The following is a 20907-nucleotide window of genomic DNA, read 5'->3' on the forward strand; positions in this document are numbered from 1 at the left end:
ATGCCGGGTACATTGAATCTCATATGTGATTGTTATTCTACACAATACAAGGAAACATAACATTGACTTTGAATGTAAACCCTGCTGTTATTTGTTCTTTCTTGCAGATCATGCCCCCCAGATAGCAGCTCAGTCCTCCTTCTCTCCCCCTCCCTGCCCCCCCGGCCCCCCCGCTACACCACTGCCACCTGTGTTAGCACCTCCACCATGCCGCCCAGGAAGAGGAACCGGCCGGGCCTGGGCTTTCTCTGCTGCTTCGGGAGCAGCGAGCCCCCAGAGATCAACCTAAAGGACACTGTGCCTCTGCAGCTGCTGGAGTTCAGTGCTCCCATGCCCCCGGCCGAAGAGCTGCATGCACGCTTCTCTGAACTGGTGGTGAGTGAATATAAAAGAGTTTAAAATAACAAATAGTTGAACATGTGCTGCCTAATGTCTCCTTCCATTTATTTGTTGAAACTAAAAGTACTTTATCAGAACTAAGGCATAGGCTGATTTAGTTTTTTTCTTCTCCAATTTGTTCTCAATAGTCCATATTACAAAGTAGTTATTGAGAATTGTATATAATAATAATGAGGATAATAATGATGATTATGATTACGATTGAGATTATTATTATTATTATGATGAAGATTATTATTAAAATAGGCAAAGCTGCACATCCAACGAGAAGAAACATAAAATGTCTGCAATCAATATGTTAGAAAACACAAAGACTTGATAATCAACACAATCCCCTAACCGCACGCACAGTTCTCTGATCTGGTGACGAGTGAATGTAAAAAAGTTGAAAGTAACAACTAATTAAAGATGCCATTTCCTCCCTTTTATTTGTTGAAACTAAAATACCTCATCTAAACTAAAGCACAACTTATTTTCACAAAGTGGTATTATTCAGATTAGTCCCACTTTTATTAGTTGGATCAAAGATTGAACACATACAGCACACATGGTACATTCATCTGGAATGCGTCTTATTCCAGATCTGCTCACCACAAAAATCTAGACAAAAATAGACAAAGTGCAACAAGCATTCAACAAGCAAAATCATAAAATGTTGGCAATCAACAAAATATGTCTGTAATCAACAAAACACGTCTGTAACCAACAGAACAAAAAGGCATTGTACTAGTCAATACACTGCAAATTAAGGAAAAACACTACATTGGCAATTTGAATGTATCTTGGTGAACAAGGCTCCCTCCCATCTAACTTATTACAAAAACATCACAAGGCCTTCTTATCACATATTGGGATCAGATTGGCATAGTCTGCTGGCCTGTATCTCTGCCAGATTGGCCGTGTTGGCATGTGCCCATGGTGAGCAGAGGGATCAGGGCACAGCTGTCGGACTACACTGGTGTTCAGAACAGGGCTTTGCTGTTTTTGTCTCCTGATTCGCTCACTTCCTGTCTCTGTCTGCTGCTCTTTCCGCTAAAGAACCTCATTCTTCAGTCCATTTGTCTGGTACCAATATGTTTGACAGCTCTGATACAACCCTGCTTCTGGCTATGTTCAGTTTAGGGAATGCTAAAGCTAACCACCTGCAGGATATATCACTCGTCACTGCTGTCAATGTCCTTTCAGAGGATTAGCCAAATTTCCTTTGAGACTGAAATTATTTACCTTTTATCATAGCAGATGTTCTCCCTATATGTCCAGATACATTTCCAATCAATTGTCCTAAAGTGACCCACATTTTAAAAAGTATTCTATATTTATTTTTCATCTAAAATGTTGTTCTCATTGTTTAGGGCTGCGTATTTCCAAGTGTAACACATGAATAGATATCCTGATGCAGGGTCCACATATACTGATAACTGTATTCACCTAAAAGTTGGCCTTTAAAAAAGAATTTCATATTCTCAGTGCCGTTTAGTATATCAGAAAACAATAGTGTTAAACAAAGCAAACTACTCCTGAATGTACAGTCAGCAGGGAGTTAAGTGTATAAATTAACTTGTGTATATCACAGTACAGCATTTGGTATCTGTAAGTGTATTGCCAAACTGTCTGACTTGCTGCATCAATATTTTGAATACAACCCTAGTTTAGTCTTGTGTTAGTCCTGTTTTTTTGTTAATCAAAATGTTTACTGCAAAACTAAACCACAGTGACCATTTCAAATGTTTGTCAAATGGTGTGTTTTAAGCACTACTAAATATCTCAGCTAAACTGTAAACAGATGAACAGCCGTGTTAAAGGATCCTTCTCTGATTTCCAAACCTCTTAACTTGCAAATTTTCGACCTGGGAGAGAGAGAGAGAGAGGATTTGGTATTTCACATTTGGAGCTGAGCACGGCCACATGTTGCAAATAGATTATTATCCACATAGACAAATAGTGGGTATGGTAAGGTTTATATTGTGGCATCATCTTATCAAATGTTGCGCCACAGACTAAAATGCGAGAGTTGAATAATTCTCTCCCGATTTACCTTGACAGTTAGATTCATGTCTCATCTTATTGGATTTTCAATACATGCCTTATAGTCTTTGTAAATAGAATCATATTGTTTAAAAATGTGCCTAGTTAAACAGACTATAAAACGCTTTCAATGTAGGAAATCACCACCAAATGTAAAAATAAAAAGAGTAATGAATAGTCATGGTATTTTCATGTAATTTTGCAATCCATGTGGTGTGGGTTTGGCATAAGATGAAGTAGGAATGTAATTTGCATTTCTTGATTTTAGTAATATGTAGAACAAGTTGTGTAAATTAGAGCGTATGGCAACCTATAGTGTTACAATCACCACAAACCTTACTTTCAACAGATCTGGAGGCTATTATTTCTAAACATATTCAACAGACTGCCCAAAAATGTGTAAAACCACAATCCTAATCTTGTAAAGGCTGTCTCCCAGAGCTGCAGTGACAAAAATTCAGAAAAAAAGGGGGGGGGGGGGAAATCAGGCAATAAGTGAAGAGTGAGTGTTTCCGTGGCAACTGCAGACAGGGGTTATTGTTATGAAAAGGGTTTTGAAGGAGGAGCTCATATGAGACTGAATGGAGCCTGTGGAGTGGGAGCGACAGATCTGGGCCAACTGGAGGAGTAAACCACCTCCATGTGTCTAAGTGCCCATAATAGGACATCCATCCACTGTATGATATAGCACAGTGTAGCATTAGCTCAGACTGCTAATGACGACCAAGTGCTGCTGTCAAATAGATGTTTCAGGAAGCTGTCCATTTGTCTATTAAAACGATTGCGCAGGAGAAGTTGGACGTTCAGAAAGTTGTTAAAAGGAAAAGTAGTTTAGTCCTGATGTAGTTCTTTTAGTCCCAATTTTGGAAGAAGAAAATAAGATATCACATTTTAGCGTAATAATTATGGTGATGAGTTAAAATTAAAACTGACACAAACGATCAAATTTAAAAATGAAGTGGCATTACTTATTTTTATGCTTCTAAAATAGTAATTATTTTTCTTTTTACTATTACACTGTGACCTTTACTCGCGGTGATCACTCAACCAAATAGTCTTGACATCCCCAGAATATATGAAGCACTGTCAAGTCAAATTGTTGCTTGTTGAGTTAGGCCTGTCAGAATATATACTAATACTATATCGATCATTCCATATATGAAAGCTGGAACAATATTTTTTGGGGGTCTATATTTATCGCGTGTACATTTTCTTTGCTCTAATCGGAAGTTTGGGGTTATTTTTTGGCAATATAGTCAAGATTTAAACAGTAAAATACCTTCTATGACTATGAGTTTGCATCTGTAATTGCATCTGTAATAACAGATCTGTACTCCTAGTCCTAGTGTGTATGTTTTCATTCTGCTGTTTATTTATTGAAGCTCATCATTTTTTTACAATATTGTAGATTTAGAATAGTTTTGTGGTTTAAATCTACTCTTTGGGCCATTGTGTCAGTGGCATAAATTAGTTTCAATATCATCCTTTATCGTCTATATTTGCTTCAGCACTAGATCGAACTTCAAAACTTGTTATCGTTGACAGGCCTATTGTTGAGCAGGAAACAGTATCAGAAATGTGGATGTAAAATAGATCAAATGAGCCTGGAAGCAATTTCTGCTTTCTCCTTCTAATCCACACACCACTTCTAACAATCCAATTAATTCAACTCCACTATTAAGAATTAGCCACACAATTTCCTGAAGGCTAACACTGGTATCCTCAAGAACTTGTTTCCTTTTGTAAAAGCTGTGGCTTGGCCTTTTATCCAGAACAGTGGAAACTTTCATCATGTTTACCATTCAATTTGTGTTTAATTAGACTAACTGTGAGGAATAATGCAAAGTTAAAAGCTTGTATTCCAATGTAGCTGGACGTAAACCAAAATGCCATTTCAGTTGGTTCAAAGTACGACCTAAGGTTTTTTGGGGACAAATCTTATTTTGATGGTGTTTTAATGGGTATGTCTGGGATTTGTCACAGTGTGTTGACTTCATTGGTTATAGTTATGAATGGGAGTTGGAGCAAAACCTTATGGATGGTTCTAAAATGTTTGCGGACCTAAAGACATGGCATTTTAATCAAGCAATTCAATCTATCTATCAACCCTATCATTCCCCATTTACCACTTATGACGAGATGAGATGAGGAAGTAATATGTGGTCAGGCTAGATTGGCAAAGTAGACAACAGCTGGCGTGGACACTAGAAGACTTTAGATGAGATTGCTGCTCTGTCTCTCTATCCCATCTTCATTTGTGATCTGCTTTGTCTGTCTGACTCTTGGCCTGCACTAATGTGTTATTTTGCCTCTGTCTCTCAATTTGGCCCAGTTTTAATCCAGGCTCTATGGGCAGTGCTCCAGCTGTTCGATGTCTGTCCCCATCTATTCACAATGACTTGCAATCACAATTTGTGGCCTCTCATAAAGATGTGATGATAAAGTTAGTCTCTGTAAGTATGTTTCCAGGAAGATCACTCTTGAAATATAAATTCCAAACTGATTGCAGACCATTTATTTTCTTGTATCTTAAAATATTGCATAATAAGTGCTTGGGAATGTCATAGTTTCCCTCCATTTGCATACACCATTCTTTCTTTCAATTTCTCTCATTTATTATTTCACTATTGGCCTCCCTGCCTTTATGTCCTGAGCGTAGTTCATATTTAGAATTTTGTTTTAATAAGAAGGGAGTTTTCATAAATTATCAAAAACTATTGTCTATAATAGGGCTATGTTTTAAAAAATATATATTCAGATCTTCAAGTAAATTAGGAGATATTATTGTTCAAAATCTTTTCTTCTTTCCATGTCATAGCAATGACAAACCCAATATGCCATGGAAGAATAATTTTTATAATCAAAATTTATATATTTTTATAATTAAATCACTAAAGACTCAGGTTATCAGCAGCATAAAACCGTATAATCAATATTGTACATGAAGTTATCCTAAACTTGTCACAGCATCATCTTAAAAGGCTAGTACTGTCAGCTACAGTTTTCTTTCTCGGCTTGTGATGACTTCCTGTGATTTCACTCTTCTTCCCTTTCACTTCCTGTCTGGCCATTGCTACAGGATACAGCCTTGGTCTTTAGCCTGAGGACGGAAAGTCATTTGAATAGACTCCGCTGCATCCAGAGGCTAGAGGATGTCATTGGTGGACCACACAGACGCGTTTCCTTATAGACGCACTTTCACATTTCACACCTCCTCAAGTGGCTGTCGCACCTAATCCCATCGCCATGTCAGTCGCTTGCACCTACGCATTTACCCTCAGTCTTTTCCTGTCTACCATTTGGCATTCAGGTGACAGGTTTCCTTTGCACATCCACTGTAAAGAATAGGAATGATGGACATTTTAGACATCTGGCAACATGGCAAACTGGCAACGTGCTAAAGATTAAAACCACAAAGTTGTTTTTGCATTATTGATTTCTTGGTTGTTCTGATAGCTATGTGATAACTTTTTAAAGGCGCATTATGTAACTTTTCTGGGGTCTGGAGTGTTCCACAGTATTTCAATACATGGTGAGTCTAATGCTGAAAAATACCTTGGAAAAAACACACATTATTATGGTGAGTGGGCCTCTCCATAGTCTCCTGTAACTTGGGTTGGTGAGTAACCTGCTCTTCTCTAGAAATGAATGAGTTTAATGCCATTTTGTGGAACATTCCAGGAAATTCAACACTTGGCACTTGCATCAATATACCATACATAATACTTATTTATTTGCTAATGTGGAGGTATTGCCTTCAGTCATTTGTAAGCTATAGCATAAAGTACATTGCATACCTCCTTAAAATGAAGCAGGTTTATTGTACCTTCCTTAACTCTTGTTTAATAGGTTTTTGTAGCCAAATTGGAGCTATGAAATCCAATTTTTTGGAAGACTTCTCGAATTCTTCTAGTTGTTTTCATATTTGTCTCAACTTCCTCAAAAAATCCATTAGCAAGGTATGCAGTAGAAGTTTTTTTTTTTGTTTTTTTGTTTTGACCATCCATGTTCTCTCATATTGCTCCTCTTGTATTCAGTACATGCAGTATTTCCATAGCCTTGGATTGGGAAGCCTGACAAAGCGCACGTAGGTCAGACCTGTCAGAAACAGCAGGTGTAACAATATTAGTTTTGGTTTATGGGAGTTCTTCATTGGCGTGTGCAGGGGAAGGTGGACATGGCTACATCGGGAAACTTCTTCACAACTAAGCCAAAGGGAATTTCATTTTGTTTTGGAAGATTAGTGGAGGGACTGCTTGTTTCTTGGATGTTGGCTTACTCATGTGGAGAGGCCATGTGAACCTGGCATAATAAGTGCAAAGGTGGGGCACTATTACATAAGGCAACAATGTATGAGCAGTCTGTAACTGGCACATTTAAAGCTAAAACATGTTGTCCAACACATTAGTCTGACCATTTCCTGACATCTTTTTCGTCTCTTGTGAGGAACGCTATTCTCCATTCACGCCTTAAATCTTATATAAAGCCTTATGTAATGTTAGATCCATTTCTGAGTGGAATTTCCTCTGTTAAATGTCTTCCTGGTGGTGCACTGTTGCTCTTAAGTACACCTTACTGAGGCCTAAAACCTCACTTCATTGCTGATGCATATCTTTCTCTCAAGTATGTCCCTTCCTTATAGAGAGTGTATTGAAAGCATTGCAGGGGTTAGAACAAGAGACTCGTCTCCATCTGGTTTACATTCAAACATCTCATTTTCACACAGTATCACATCACATTAGTTACAGCAAGTGGCAATGACCCAAAGATGAGCCAGTGGGCAGAATAAGATTCAGTTCTTATGTCTGAAGGCATGAAAGAGAAGACTATGTCAAAGGAGGCAGCCATATGCACAGCTGACAATTAAAAGTGGAGTGGTTTAAAGAAGCACACACAGAGCTCATTATACCTGAATGCATACACGTGAAAAATGCTTTGAACCAAGATTGGAAAGCCCTCTTGTGTTTTTATCAGTGTTGGTCCCCCTTGAAGTTCACACTCTTTTCCCCAAAGCCACAATAAGCAGGCTCTGGCTGTCCTGCTGAAAGGGGTGAGGGATGATGTCATTCTTCATAGAGTCGGACACTTGGAATGTGCCCCGTCCAGATGAATGAAAAGTCCATGTGATTCCTATGGGCCGCTTTAGGGACCCCCTCCTCTGGCACCAGTAGCCATCTTCAGTGAGGGGGCCCCAGGAGGCCCTCACTTGTGCCTGACGTCATTTCAGCAGCACTATTATGATGAGATTAGTGTGAGCCGCTCACAAAGCCCTGCTGCAGCAATGCCCCATCTCCTTTTATACACCCTCTGCTTTTTAACACGTTTTCTATCTCTACATTATCAGCCAGACTTCCTTTACTATTTTTCTCTCTTTTCTCTGGCCTAAATCCTGATTTATCCACCGTTTTACTTTTCTACTGGGGTACACATGGTCTTATTTCCTGGGCTCATATGCATTTCAAAAGGTGCAGAGGCATCTTGTACCAAACTGCAGAATAAAGTAGAGCAATGGGGTGAATATTAAAACACTCCAAGCTAGTTTAGTTTGGACTGTTTCAAAGGGAAGTTGGTAACAAATTGTCACAGCTCTGCATTTATGTGCATTATGGTTTACGTAATTTATGTTTGTTTATTTTGAGAATCTGGTTAAGGAAAAGAGTATTTATCTTGGCACAAAGAATACAAGGGCATTTCTGAATACACCTCAAGCATCTCCCTGATTAAAAAACTGAAAAACCTATGCCAGGCAAGAATGGAAGATGTGTTACTATTATTGGATTCCCTGGTAAAAACCTTAATAAAAACATATTTATGAGTAAAATTCAACTACATGTTATTATGTTTCTTATGCCAGATCTTATAGTTAAATCCTCTTTTTCAGGATGAACTGGATCTCACAGACAAGAATCGGGAGGCCATGTTTGCGCTGCCCGATGAGAAGAAATGGCAAATTTACTGCAGCAAAAAGAAGGTAAGCTTGTCTCATTTATAAACTGCCTCAGTATCACTTTCTGGTTGACCCTGTGTTGACTGCATCATTTTGAATCATAACATGCCTAGTTTCCAGCAACCAATTTGTGTGTTGACAAAAACAGTTTGACTCTCATTTTGCCACTTCTTGAAAATTTCCCTTCTACCTCTTCAATCTTGGAACAAGCCATTTCCTTTTTCACTGTGCAATAATTGTTCCGCGACAAGGCACTCAAGCCCTCTGGTTCACCCCAATATTGTGCCAAAACATCTCCTGTTGCTTCACCACAATAACCTCGCATCTTGCTTTGTGGTCACATCTTCACCAACGACTGACCTTGTGCACAGAGAACCAAGGTAATTCAGACCACGCTGTCATTCAAGAGCTAATTGGATAAATGGCTGTAAACCGTCCCCTGCGGTTACACATTGGAAACAGTATTTGTGATTTGGAGTTTCAAGTCAGACTCAAGTTTACCCTGACAACCATTTTAAATAGAGAAAATACATTGTACTTTATGGGTCCACCTGGTTCCTAAAATTGATATCAAGGCTGCAACGGAAACTGAACTACTGCAGTGGTTTACAACGTAATAAAAAAAACAGTGGTATATTATTTCTGTGAATGCATTAAGATGTGTGATTCTTGTATAACTTGCATAGCAAAAACAGACATTTCATTTTTGAGTAGTGCATTTGTTTGCACATGGGAGCCCACATAAAAGATTTAAATGGCTCCACAATCAGTTATTCAATATCTGAAATAACCGCAGATGTTTTTAAGGACCCTTAGAGTGATGCCAGTGGTGGTAATAAAAAACTGATGACACATCGGGCTGATTGGGGCCTAACTGGCCTGTAGTGTGAGTTGTTGAGGGTTCAAGTGCAGGATATATTTGGTTGGTTGTCTTCCTTCATCTCTTGCAGTCAAAAACAATTTCCCCTGTAAAGCTAAGGTGAAAATATTCAACAATGTTCATGCCAGGAAAGTGAGTGCAAGCTAAACGGGCTAACCACACCGAACGTTGAAGGAAAAACTAAACAAAAAGAGTCATTCATACATAGTAACAATGTAATGGAGGGAAAGAGCGACCATCGTGTGATGCCGTGCACCGTGGGCAGGAAGTCCAGAGTCTGACTCTCACACGCCTCTCTGCACTATACAGTCTACTCTACAGACATAACACACAGAGGTGGCCTGTGTGTCTGTGACATTGATTTGAATGGAGAGCAGAGAGGAGCAGGACTGGGCTCAGCCGGTGCTGTCGGCGACACACAAACGTCCCCTTGTTCAGACAAACCAAGGCTCTAGTTGTTGTGGTTAGAAAACTGAAACAACAAAGCTGAAAAGGGCAGGCTAACTTTGTTCACCTGCAGAATGAACTGGACTGCACTTTTGATGAAAGCCAAACTCAACTGCCAATCACAAACCACTAATGTGGTCATTTGTTTTTCACAAGGTAAACTAATGCCACTTTGTGGGCACTAAAATGCCCTATTCCTCAGCCTAATAAACCCTCCAAACCCCCTAATTGTTATCTTAAAATAGAGATTAGTCACTGCTTCCCAGATGTCGTCTGAGGGCACACTTAATCTCACAAGGATAAGTAAAACTTTACTTTGTCTTTTTTTAGACTTGTTGCAGCCCAATTGGAAACGTTTTAGAGGATGAGCAGGGCATTTTTTCTCTACAAATTTTAAATTATACTGACTATGTTAGCAGTTAGGGAAATTTGTAGTATAATATAATCATTACCAAGAAAACAGGATGTAGAATATTACATAATGTCCCTGACCATATCACCATCTGTTATCTCATTCAATTAGCCATGGGTCTATAGGTCCTCTCTGTGTGTGTCAGCAACTGTGTGTTGTTTATTAAGTGAGTGAGCAGCTATAGTGGATTTCTCGACCTGATTATGTAAGACAAATCCTGATGTGATGCTGGATTCCTGCTGTGCGTATTTGTGAACACTAAACTCTGCTTGTTTTGTGGATACGGCCGATGTCCATTGGTCCGAATGTAGAGAACATGATGTTACGGCTAATAGTCCCTGATAATCATCCAGCTCTGAGGGCAAACACAGCCCCCTCCTGACTTCCATTAGGTGCTCTAAGTGCAAGCATGACCTGCTGTTTTAAATGTAATCTAAAGAACCCTGAAGAAAAAAAAAAGTGAATTAATCCGGTGCAGAATTGATCATAGACAAATCATAATTGGTCACAATTAACAAATTACAATTACAGCAATATTGAATTGTTTAAGTAACAAAGTCCAACAAACTATTTAAGAGAAACTGCTATCCAATGTTTTAGATTTTTTTTTATTTTTTATTTTTTTTCAGCCCCTTATCTAAATAGAAATTGAAAATGCAGTCACACTTGCTACTTTTGAAAACAATTTAATATTTTTCCCTTTTTTTTTCTTTTACAAAGACAGTACTCAGGTTTTATCTTGATGTGGTTTATCCTCCACAACACTGATATGGTCCAAAGTATGAGCTTAAATATGTCCAAAGATGGCTACTTGTACTGGTCATTACATAACCTCCAGGATTCAATATCCTGTCCATTTCCTGTCTCTCGAGCTGAGATTTTATATCGTGGTTCCATCAATGAATATTTCCTGCAGAGAGATTGGCTCACTGGAATGCCAGACAGTGCTTCCAGGAACACACATATTCTATGACTTGTGGAACTGAGATTATTAAATGAAAGTTATAAATCTCAATCTGTACATAGACTACACCCATTGCTAAAATGGCTCAACTTAAAATACTGTTTTTATAAGATGCAGTATCCCTGTGAGAATTGGGCTTCTATATTCTAGCCATTATGTGCCTCTTAGAGCCACCTGTCTGGGGCAGTGGGCAACTCCAGTGTAAATTATCTGACAGTGTCTTGGTCAAACCAGCCAACAAGAATTCTCTGACTGGGACTGGGACTGGGAAGAAACATGTATACTAGGATTGTGCAGTTAACTTAATGTTTTATCAAGCTTTACAATCACTAATTTTCAATCATTTTCAATGATATGATTGACAAAAACATACACAAATATGTTCAATTAATAAGGAGAAAAAACAGTTTGAGTATTTTTTTTTTTCTTTTAAAAGGTGATGCATGAAAAATATAGTTTACCATTTAATTCTCTTATCTGAAAGTATGGGAGTCCAAGTCAACATTCTTTCATCATGCTTTGGCCCTCATCTGATCAGTCCTCATAAGTCTGCAGATCCAGGGTCCCCCAGGGCCTCTCTGAACACATGGGAACAGACTGTAAGACAAGGCAGCGTCTCCACAGAGATCCTAGAGGAGCATGTTAGCATGTCTGCAGTGAGCACTCTGCACAGACTGTGGCCTGTTTAAGATACGCCTTGGCTACTGCAGTGAGAGACCAGGCCAAGAACGCAAAGTGAAAACATGCTGGACTCAGATCTATGTTACACTCAGCTCTGTAGAAAGCATTAATGTATACTGAGGAGATAGCGCCACATGTGCAGATGTTTGAACAGCTTTTCTTTATGTTTACATCCATTTTTATGTAATATCATCTACAACTAGTTTTCGAAGAATGTATGCACCCTTCTGTTTTTCTGTTTTCACACAGATTGTGGATCAAACACTTTCTGGATTGAGTTTCACCTTCTTTTCATGTTACAATATTGCCTAGGATCCAGAATGCACACTTCCTCAATACTTTACAAAGACATGAGTCTGGTCAACGGTGAATCCCACAGTTTTCAGATGGGTGTGATTGGCAGGTGGATTATGCAATGGAAGACACCTATTGGAAAAAAATAATGGGAAGAAAAATATCATAGGGGTTGAAAAACATCATAGCTTTCTGCAGAGTCGATGTGCGAAGCACTAACTCTGGTCATCTGAGGTAAGATAAATTTGATTTTATTTGAAAAATCAAAGATGACCAATGAGCGCCTTCGTTTCACATGTGTCTCTGAAAACAATCACATTTGACCAGGTTTGAGACATGACCGAGATCAATCTGTACAATAGGTTTACTATAGGTTTTCTCAGTTCACTAGTAGGGATATACAAGGTCACCTCCGATGTTTTAAGGTACACTTTATTGTGACTGTAGGGAAATTTGCCCTCTGCATTTGAACCATCCTTCAATGCTGCTGGGGCATCTTAGGAGCAGTGAGTCTATCTTAGCTGGAGGATTTGAGCTATTTTGCATGCATTGATGGGGGAAACCGGAGTGCACGGAGGAAATCCACCCAGATACAGGAGGAAACATGCAAACTCTGCACAGAAAGGCTGGGGCAACCCGGGGACCGAACCCATAACCTTCTTGCTATGAAGCATGGATGCTAGCAACTAAGTGGATATGGACCTGGTTAGACTTGGATGGGAGACTGCAGGGAATACCAGGTGCCACAGTGGGTCAGCAGTGGCTCTTCTGTGTCCTTAAGCAAGGCATTTCACGTACCTTGCCTTTTAAGAATACAGTGTGTGATTGATTAGTGGTAGTAAGATTAGTCGATGGCGCAGATTGGCAGCCTCACTTGTGTCAGTGTACCCCAGGGCAGCTGTGGCTACAATAGTTGCGACTGGTGACTTACCTAGTTTGCTCAAGTCCCAAAGTTATTGAGATTCAGTTACCTAAGATGGTGTATTTTGTCTAATTGAAAAGCATTTTGTTGATTTGAATCATTTAGTAGTGACAAATATGCAAGCTATTAAGAAAAATGGTAAATAATGGTAAATACATTTTCACAGAACTCCTACAGCAAATTAAAATAACTCATTGCATGTCAGGATTCTGGAAAGTTCTAGTATGTAGTATGTAATTTCAAATTGCCGTCTAACAGATGCCTGTGTAAACACAACCATCCGCCAACAACCAATTAAATATCCCAGGGATGTAGATTTCCTCTGGCATTTTGTCCTGGAAAATCAGTTTATACTTCAGCAGGTGTATGGATGTAACTCCTTACAGTGGTCCACCTGATCCACTGCGGAGGCTTCCTGCTCCAGTTCTGATTGTAAATCTCCTGTAATGTCCCCAGACGTGATGAATGCACAATGCAGTGAGTGTGTGTAATTGGTGTAATGGAAGGACAGGACTGACCTTAAACTGTCACACTCAAACATGCAACTTGAAACTCTGCATGGAAGTAGACCAACCCAGGAGTTTCCAGTATTTTTTTTTATATTTTAACAATTTTCTTTAAATAGAAACTGGAAAAAGAGAGACTAGATATTTCAGTTTTGTACATTCCAAACCCTTGTCTTACTTGGGACTCCTTATGTCCATGTTCAGGTTTTGCCCAGGTTATTAGTAAGTTAATCTAGTTCTTCCAAGTCTTTTATTAATGGATTATGAAGATGCTGTTTACTAGTACATCTCTGTATATATAGTTGTTTATTTTTTGGAACGAAATCTTAAGTTTTACTGGATTAATTGACACACAGGGCATGTCTTTAGTAATGTCTTTAGTATAAATGTTTGAAAATCATTGGTCTGCCTTGTGAACCTCTTTTCACAAAGCCAATATGCAAATTTTAATGTGATTTGCCACTTTTACTTTCATTCATTATTGAAGAGATTTGGTTGCATGAAATATTGATTACTTATTCAGAAGATGTTGATGAGCTCGCTGTGTTTAATCAAGAATGCCCTTGTGAAAATTAGGTTGCTGTAGTAATCTTCACTGTCACACAAACTGTACTTGCATGCACAGTGAGATGCATTCAAGATCAAGATGTATAAGGTCTGTTACTTTCTACCATTAAATCAACCATTGTCATTTCCTATAGATGAGAAGCAAAATTTGATCTCCCTACCCTTGTCATACATATTGGTACATTTAGATTTCCAGTGACATTTTGTGGCTTAATATATAACATGCCAGAGGTTCATAGTCTTATCTTAGTAAACGATCCAATTGCAGTTAAATGCTGTTCACAAAGCTATGCAGCTCTCATTGACTTGCTCTCTGTAAGTAGACCAAGTTTAATCTGCGCTAAGGAGAACCAGATGTGAATGAGAAACATGTTTACTGTATTCCCCTGTGCCGTGGTTGCTCGTGGCATCAGGTTTGTTCCGATTGGCTGGAACAAATTGATCTCAGACAGGGCTATTTAAAAAACTATTGTGAAGTGTGTGTTGTTTCCCTAGGCAGTTTCTCCTTTTGCTCAGTTCTTCTCATAGTAAAGATATGTTGTGACCCAATTATTATGGACTGAAGTACTTGTTCTGTGTAGTGCTGTGAGGTAGACATGTAGGTACAGTGCCAATGCTTGGAGTACATTCTCTTGCCAAGATAGACTTGCCCATTTTTTGTTAGGAAACTGGCTGTATCATAGTATCCATCATTTATGGATGACATGATAATACTAAAACTAAACATGGCATTCATTATGCTTCTAGCAATAAGCCATTTCCAGATAATGTGTCTTATCAGTGTTTTAAACATGCGTGTTTGTTTATCTCTGCAGGAGCAAGAAGACCCTAACAAGTTGGCCACCAGCTGGCCGGACTACTACATCGACCGCATCAACTCCATGGCTGCTGTAAGTTCAAATTAAAATCTATAAAGTCACAGTTATAAAAACAACAACATCAAACTTTTGCCATCTCTCAGCCTTCTTCTGTGGTTGATAAGCAGAATTGTAAGAATGATAATGGGTAGATTCCAAAATGCTATTCGATTAAGATTGACCTAATTTGTTTAATATGAGGAATGAGGGATGGGTAATGTGATGTTTCCCAATAAGAAGAGCCTCCCTTAGTGTAAAACAACCTGGGCTATATGTTGCCATGACAGAATCAAACTTTTCTCATTGTATTTTTCATAAGCATATAGAAGTAATTATATCAATCAAAAAGGATTACTAAGATTAATAATAGGCATTGACCCTTTGTACTTCATAACGTATGGTTATTTAAATTATATTATTTCTGCCACCACACCCCAAAACCAAAATTGACCTAGTATTGCTTCGGTCTAGCACTTGTGTCATGTTCTCCATCACCTTCTGTAACAGTTGGAGGGCTGCTGTAGTCACTGTTTATTTGAGGCTCTCGGGGCTAGCTCAGTTTGTCGCGTCCATGCTGACTGCTTGTGATATTGGCATGGGCGCATTCCTCTGGGTGACCCCGGCCTCCACACACTGTGATGACAAACAGGCCATTTAGACGCTCAGCAGCTCAACCAGTGGGAACAACTCTCAGAGCATGGACAGACCAGAAATGACAATATTCATTATTATTGTAAGCTCCTATAAATGCCAATGACAACAGCTGGATTGTCTTACAAAGCTGCTTTCAGTCTTAACTGTGTTATCAGTTAGATTTAAGGTTTGATGGCTCTAACTCTGCCGTATTTGATTGTAGAGTCATTGACCAATGTGACCTTTGACCCAGAGTACTCATGTGCACGACAAGCTGGCTCCCAAATGTTTGTACATCATAAAATACCGCTTTATGAGAGCTTTCTTAAGGGTGACACGCTAGCTTGAAATTCGGAGAATGTTTTCTTATTGCTCCAAAAATCCAAAAAGGTCTGATGTTTTTAACTTACATCAATACTCTCCATTTAGAACCATCTGTGAGGGATTAAACAAGCAGGATAATACAGGAACTAAAACTGGTGTAACTCAAGATTTAAATTGGGATAATCATGGGGTAAGTCAGGTTTCACGAGGTAAAGGTGCACTATGTAACTTTTCTGGTAGAGGGTAGAGGAATAGTCGATGTGTTGTTTGTACTAATAAACACTATTACCATAGAAAATAGATTAAAGGCAAAGAAATAACATCTCCATAGAGACAAGGCAAACACCCCACCAGAAAATACTTCACCTTTATACAAGATTAAAACTTCCAATGTCTTTGCCAAACAGAACAAGAAGTATGAAGACTACTCCTTAAAAAAATCGAATCTCCAGTATCCTGTTTCATCCATCAGCAGTACCTAAACCACAGTTTGAAAAGTTCTGAAAGCCATTGCATTTTCTTGAGCTTGATAGCATTTAGAATCATGTTTTATTTGTGCAAAACTTCTCTAGCAACCACATTCACTGCTCTGTCTGTTTTTGTTTATTGGAGATGAACTGCTTGTACCTGGACTCAGCATTTTCTGCGGAGGTCTGGAGAACACATCTTTGTTATAGCCACAGAGAGAGTCTCGCGAATGCACAGGGTTTAGGAGAAGTCAGGAGAAAGTGCTGATTTGTTATTTGCCAAAACTCTGAGCGCTTTAGCAGGAGCCGTACAGTTAGGTGTCACCCAGTTGTATTTGAACTGCATTATACGTTTTTCACCTCTTGACTATATGTTATGTTATTGACAAAAACTATATAATTCTCAAAAATGAAGAAAAGCCAGCAACTTCATAGATAACTTCAAGGCACTAAGATCTAAACCAGTGATCTTACTTCCTATACATTTTGTTCATTCTTATATTTATTAAAGTTGCACTATGTAACCATTTGCTTTTTCTATGGATTTTTTTGTGGGCCCTTTGTCTGCAATGTTCCGCAGTATGGCTTATCTTTCTTCATGGAGACACCACAAGGCCAATTTACAGGTCAAATTTCTCACTCATCAAAATTGCTTTAATTGAATAAATGCAAAGATAGATGATGTTAATATCATAATGTGGGACATTCAAGGTTGATCAAAACCATCTGAAGACCAGCAGTTAGCGGACTCCTCACCAGAAATGTTACATAGTGCAACTTTAAGGCTTTTCTATGGAATAATGACAAGTCTGTGTTACATTTATGGCACTCCCAGTGATAACAAACTTATCTCCAAAATTTTCTGTAGCTGTCCCTCCCTGTGTTTCATACTTGATGATGGCGTCTTTTCATCACCGGTTCTTAATATGTCTCAGTTCAGTGTATGACTTCATGTCTTGGCTCCTAAGTCCTCCTACAGTAGCCACACTTATTATATGAGCTCATTGTTTGCCCCGCTGCCCATAGAGATTACGGTACTCTGCCTCTCTTTAGTTTTCATTCATAAAGCTATGTCAGCGTCTGCAGTCTGTTCGGCCAAATGATTGTGACTAAGACCGCGCTGTCTAAACTAGTTATAGCTTGGAATTGGTGAATGGATAATGGCAAAAGACAATGCAGTGTTTATAAGCAGGAGAGAGAGAATGGTTTACTATGAGAAAATGCTATTGCAGAACAGTGTTAGTGCATTGTTAAGGTATAAGGGAGATTTTATGAGCCATTATTGACCAGTTAAAAGAGAAAATCGCATGTTTGCATTTTTGTTTTAATAATGTCAGGATTTATTTGACTCACCATAAAGTTTCCTGGTATTCATTATTCTATCTGGCAACAAAATGTGGCATTGAAGAAAATTTTAAGCTCATCAATGGTTAAAGTTGACCACCAAGCACACATAAATATACTGGATTTAGTCATTCATTCTTAGATTATCCCACTAGAGGCAAATTAGAGTCATAATTTAATTTCAAACATGTTATTAAATGCTAGAAGAAAGTCTGAGGGAACCCATGGACTTCCTTCCACAGAAAATCAGATTTAAAAAGTGTCATTGTAAGTGGACAACTGTGTTTCAGCAATTTGGTCTTTAATTGTCTTTCAAAATAAATAGTTTTGCCGATCCCTTCTGTGCAAACATTTCAGTGAAGAAGTTGATGTTTTCTATTTAAAACAAACATTCTTTACTATTTCCCATGGTGTCCTCATATTGGCCTCAGGTTAACTTATAAATAGCAGATGTAGGAAGGAGATATTTGGCGAGACTCAATGGCATGGTGAACTGGCACACAACATGGGCACATGCGATGTCCAACTTCCCTCTCACTATGAATATTTGAAGAAACAGGAGCTTTTACTTCTTGGCACAAAGATGTCTGAAACATCTGGAGTTGACATGATGGATGTTTTGACAGCAGTGTTTTTAGATTAAAGAATCTCACGCCTCACATCACAGAGGCAATGTCAATCAATGTCAGGTGTGATTTTAACATTTAAAAAAAGTTTAATTGTTAGTTTGAGTAGTCATAATTGTCATAATAACTTGCAAAACAAACAAGGTTACTGTACCACATGTTTTTCCAGTTCAGACTCTGGAAAACAGTTTAATGACTCAATGACTTACTTCTATGTTTTGATAGATTTCTACGCTCATTATGAGAGAAATTACTTAAGTAAGATTTAAATTATTATAATACACAAGAGGCTGTTGTCATTATTACTTTGTCATTTTTACCATTCACCAAAGAAAATTCCTAGTTTGTGAGTCCTGTTCACTCAGAATTATTCAGATTGTGACTGAATACAAATGTGACACTCCTTATGTATTTATAACAACCCTGCTCTGTTCTAATGTAGACGGTAAATGGTTGCAAGTGAATAACAGACAGTCTATAACACATTTGTATGTTTGGGATGTTTAGATGCAGACACTGTTTGCGTTCGATGAAGAGGAAATGGAGATGAGGAATAAAGTGGTGGAGGACTTGAAGACAGCGCTCCGCACACAACCAATGAGGTGAGACAATCCATCCATAATTAAAGATGAGATTATTTTAAAGTCCTACAGTATAACTTTTTACAAAAATAAACTTGTTGTTGTTGTTGGTTTTTTTCATGTTCTGTTTTTCAACATCAAAATACGCCCTTAATGGGAACAGGCTTGCATCTTGACAAAATTGTCTTACTTGGCCTAAAAGAGGGAAGACCGGGCCTCCACCTGCTTGTTTCCATGGAAATGTTATTCCTTTGGCTATAATATGCTGTAGTATGGCATAAAACACATCTAGCTCCATGGCAAATGTTCCAAAGTATGGTTTTAACATTTCACTATGTGACTAGATTTAACACAGGCTAAATGTGCTATGACTGAGTGACCTAATACCGTCTGGGTCATGGGGGGTAGTGTTGGTTGAAGTTTGAGGAAGTGCCGCCTTCCCGTTGACCTTGGTGGTTTTCCATGCTTCAATATTTGCATTATGAAAACATAGCCATTAAATTAAATGATATGAGGGAGTAGGGATGGTTGATATGACAAAAAGCTCATATCATAAGTCTAGATCACAATTAACACGGTTCATGTAGATTTAGTATCTTTATATCAATAAATAAAATTAGAAAATAAAATATTGTCTTTAGGGGGTGGTAAGAAAAGCCATTTGCTGAATGGATATACAATTCCACCAAAATGGCATATTGTTACTCAGCTCTAGAAAGTGATTGAAAGTGTACAATGGCAAGGCAAGTTTATTTGTGTAGCACAATTTGTACACAGTCATTCAAGTGCTATACAGAATACGAAAGACAATAAAATCTCAATATGAATCAAAAACAAAGCAAGAGTGCAGAATAACAACCTTTGTCATATGCACAGGTAAACAGTTTTGAGCCTTGATTTAAACAAGTAGATGTCTGTCTCACATTTTCAGGAAGACTGTTCCAGGTTTTAGCTGCATAAAACTCAAACACTGATTCCCCATGTTTAGTCCTGACTCTGGGCACCAGCAGGAGGCATGTCCCTGAGGTCCTCAGTGTGTGAGATGGTTCATATGGCACTAACATGTCGGAGATGTACTTTAATGCTGGGCCCTGGAGAGACTTGTTCACAAACAGAGCTGCTTTAAAGTCTATTCTCTGAGCACATCACTTCTGTACACAGAAGTGATGTGCTCGTACTTCCTGGTTCTAGTGAGGACCCGAGCAGCAGCCTTCTGGATGTACTGCAGCTGTCTTAATTAATAATGTTTTGTGCTTGTGTAACATTTTCTTTTAGTTTTTGGCTTTGAAGACAAATGTCCCACCTTACACCTTGGACTAAATGCAGACACAAGTTTGTTTTACTGCTGTAATCATGACACCAGTCTAAGCATGTCTTACTGATTATACTCAGTGCTTAAGTCAAATCTGACTTTACTTCAGATTGGGACATTTCTTTGCTGGCAGTTGCAGCTCTTTATCAGCTGCTAAAGAACACATTTATTCACACAAAGCTGAAACTTTTGACAGATGCAGTTTTCAGATAAATACATAAAAAAATAGATTGTTGGAAATCTTATCAAATTTCCATCCATCTTAAAATGTATTATTCTATAATTATATGAATTTAAATACATGTTTTTTTTATGTTGAATCATTCAAATATTTCCTTACCTACATTACCTTAAATAGATTTTTATTTTAGGTTTAATTATATAATATGCTGTTGATCTAGCCCATTATCTGATATGACGGCAGCATTCTGGCGACGATGTTCTTCGTTCTGCAGTCATTTCCTCTGTCCAATAACTGCGAGATGACAGGAAATGAAGGTTTTTGAAGGGTCAGGGAGGTAACACTTACCCAGAATGCACTGCACTGGTTCTCGATGCTGATCATGTACGGTATACTGTCATAAGACCGTCACTGTGTTTAAGCTCTTATTAAAATTTCTCCTCTAAATCTTAAGATGCAAGAGCCCCAAGTCTGTTTATCTATTGGCCTCTAGAAAGAGAAGGGCAAAAGTACAAAACATTTTTAGTTTAATCATTGA

The 20907-nt window shown here is 38.4% G+C and overlaps 1 protein-coding gene across 3 annotated transcripts in view; it reads left to right on the plus strand.

Moving 5' to 3' along the window:
* Positions 1–20907, plus strand: part of daam2 (dishevelled associated activator of morphogenesis 2) — an 86457-nt gene that overhangs the window by 39026 nt on the left and 26524 nt on the right. For all 3 annotated transcript variants that reach the window (XM_033987731.2, XM_055231239.1, XM_033987732.2), the window contains exons 2-5: positions 108–375; positions 8306–8395; positions 14860–14934; positions 18803–18897. In XM_033987731.2, the coding sequence (XP_033843622.1) occupies positions 208–375; positions 8306–8395; positions 14860–14934; positions 18803–18897 (428 nt within the window). In that variant the 5' untranslated portion in view covers positions 108–207. The remainder of the gene's footprint in view (positions 1–107; positions 376–8305; positions 8396–14859; positions 14935–18802; positions 18898–20907) is intronic.

This window comes from Periophthalmus magnuspinnatus, chromosome 22 (genome assembly GCF_009829125.3).
Source record: "Periophthalmus magnuspinnatus isolate fPerMag1 chromosome 22, fPerMag1.2.pri, whole genome shotgun sequence".
Lineage (NCBI taxonomy): Eukaryota > Metazoa > Chordata > Actinopteri > Gobiiformes > Gobiidae > Periophthalmus > Periophthalmus magnuspinnatus.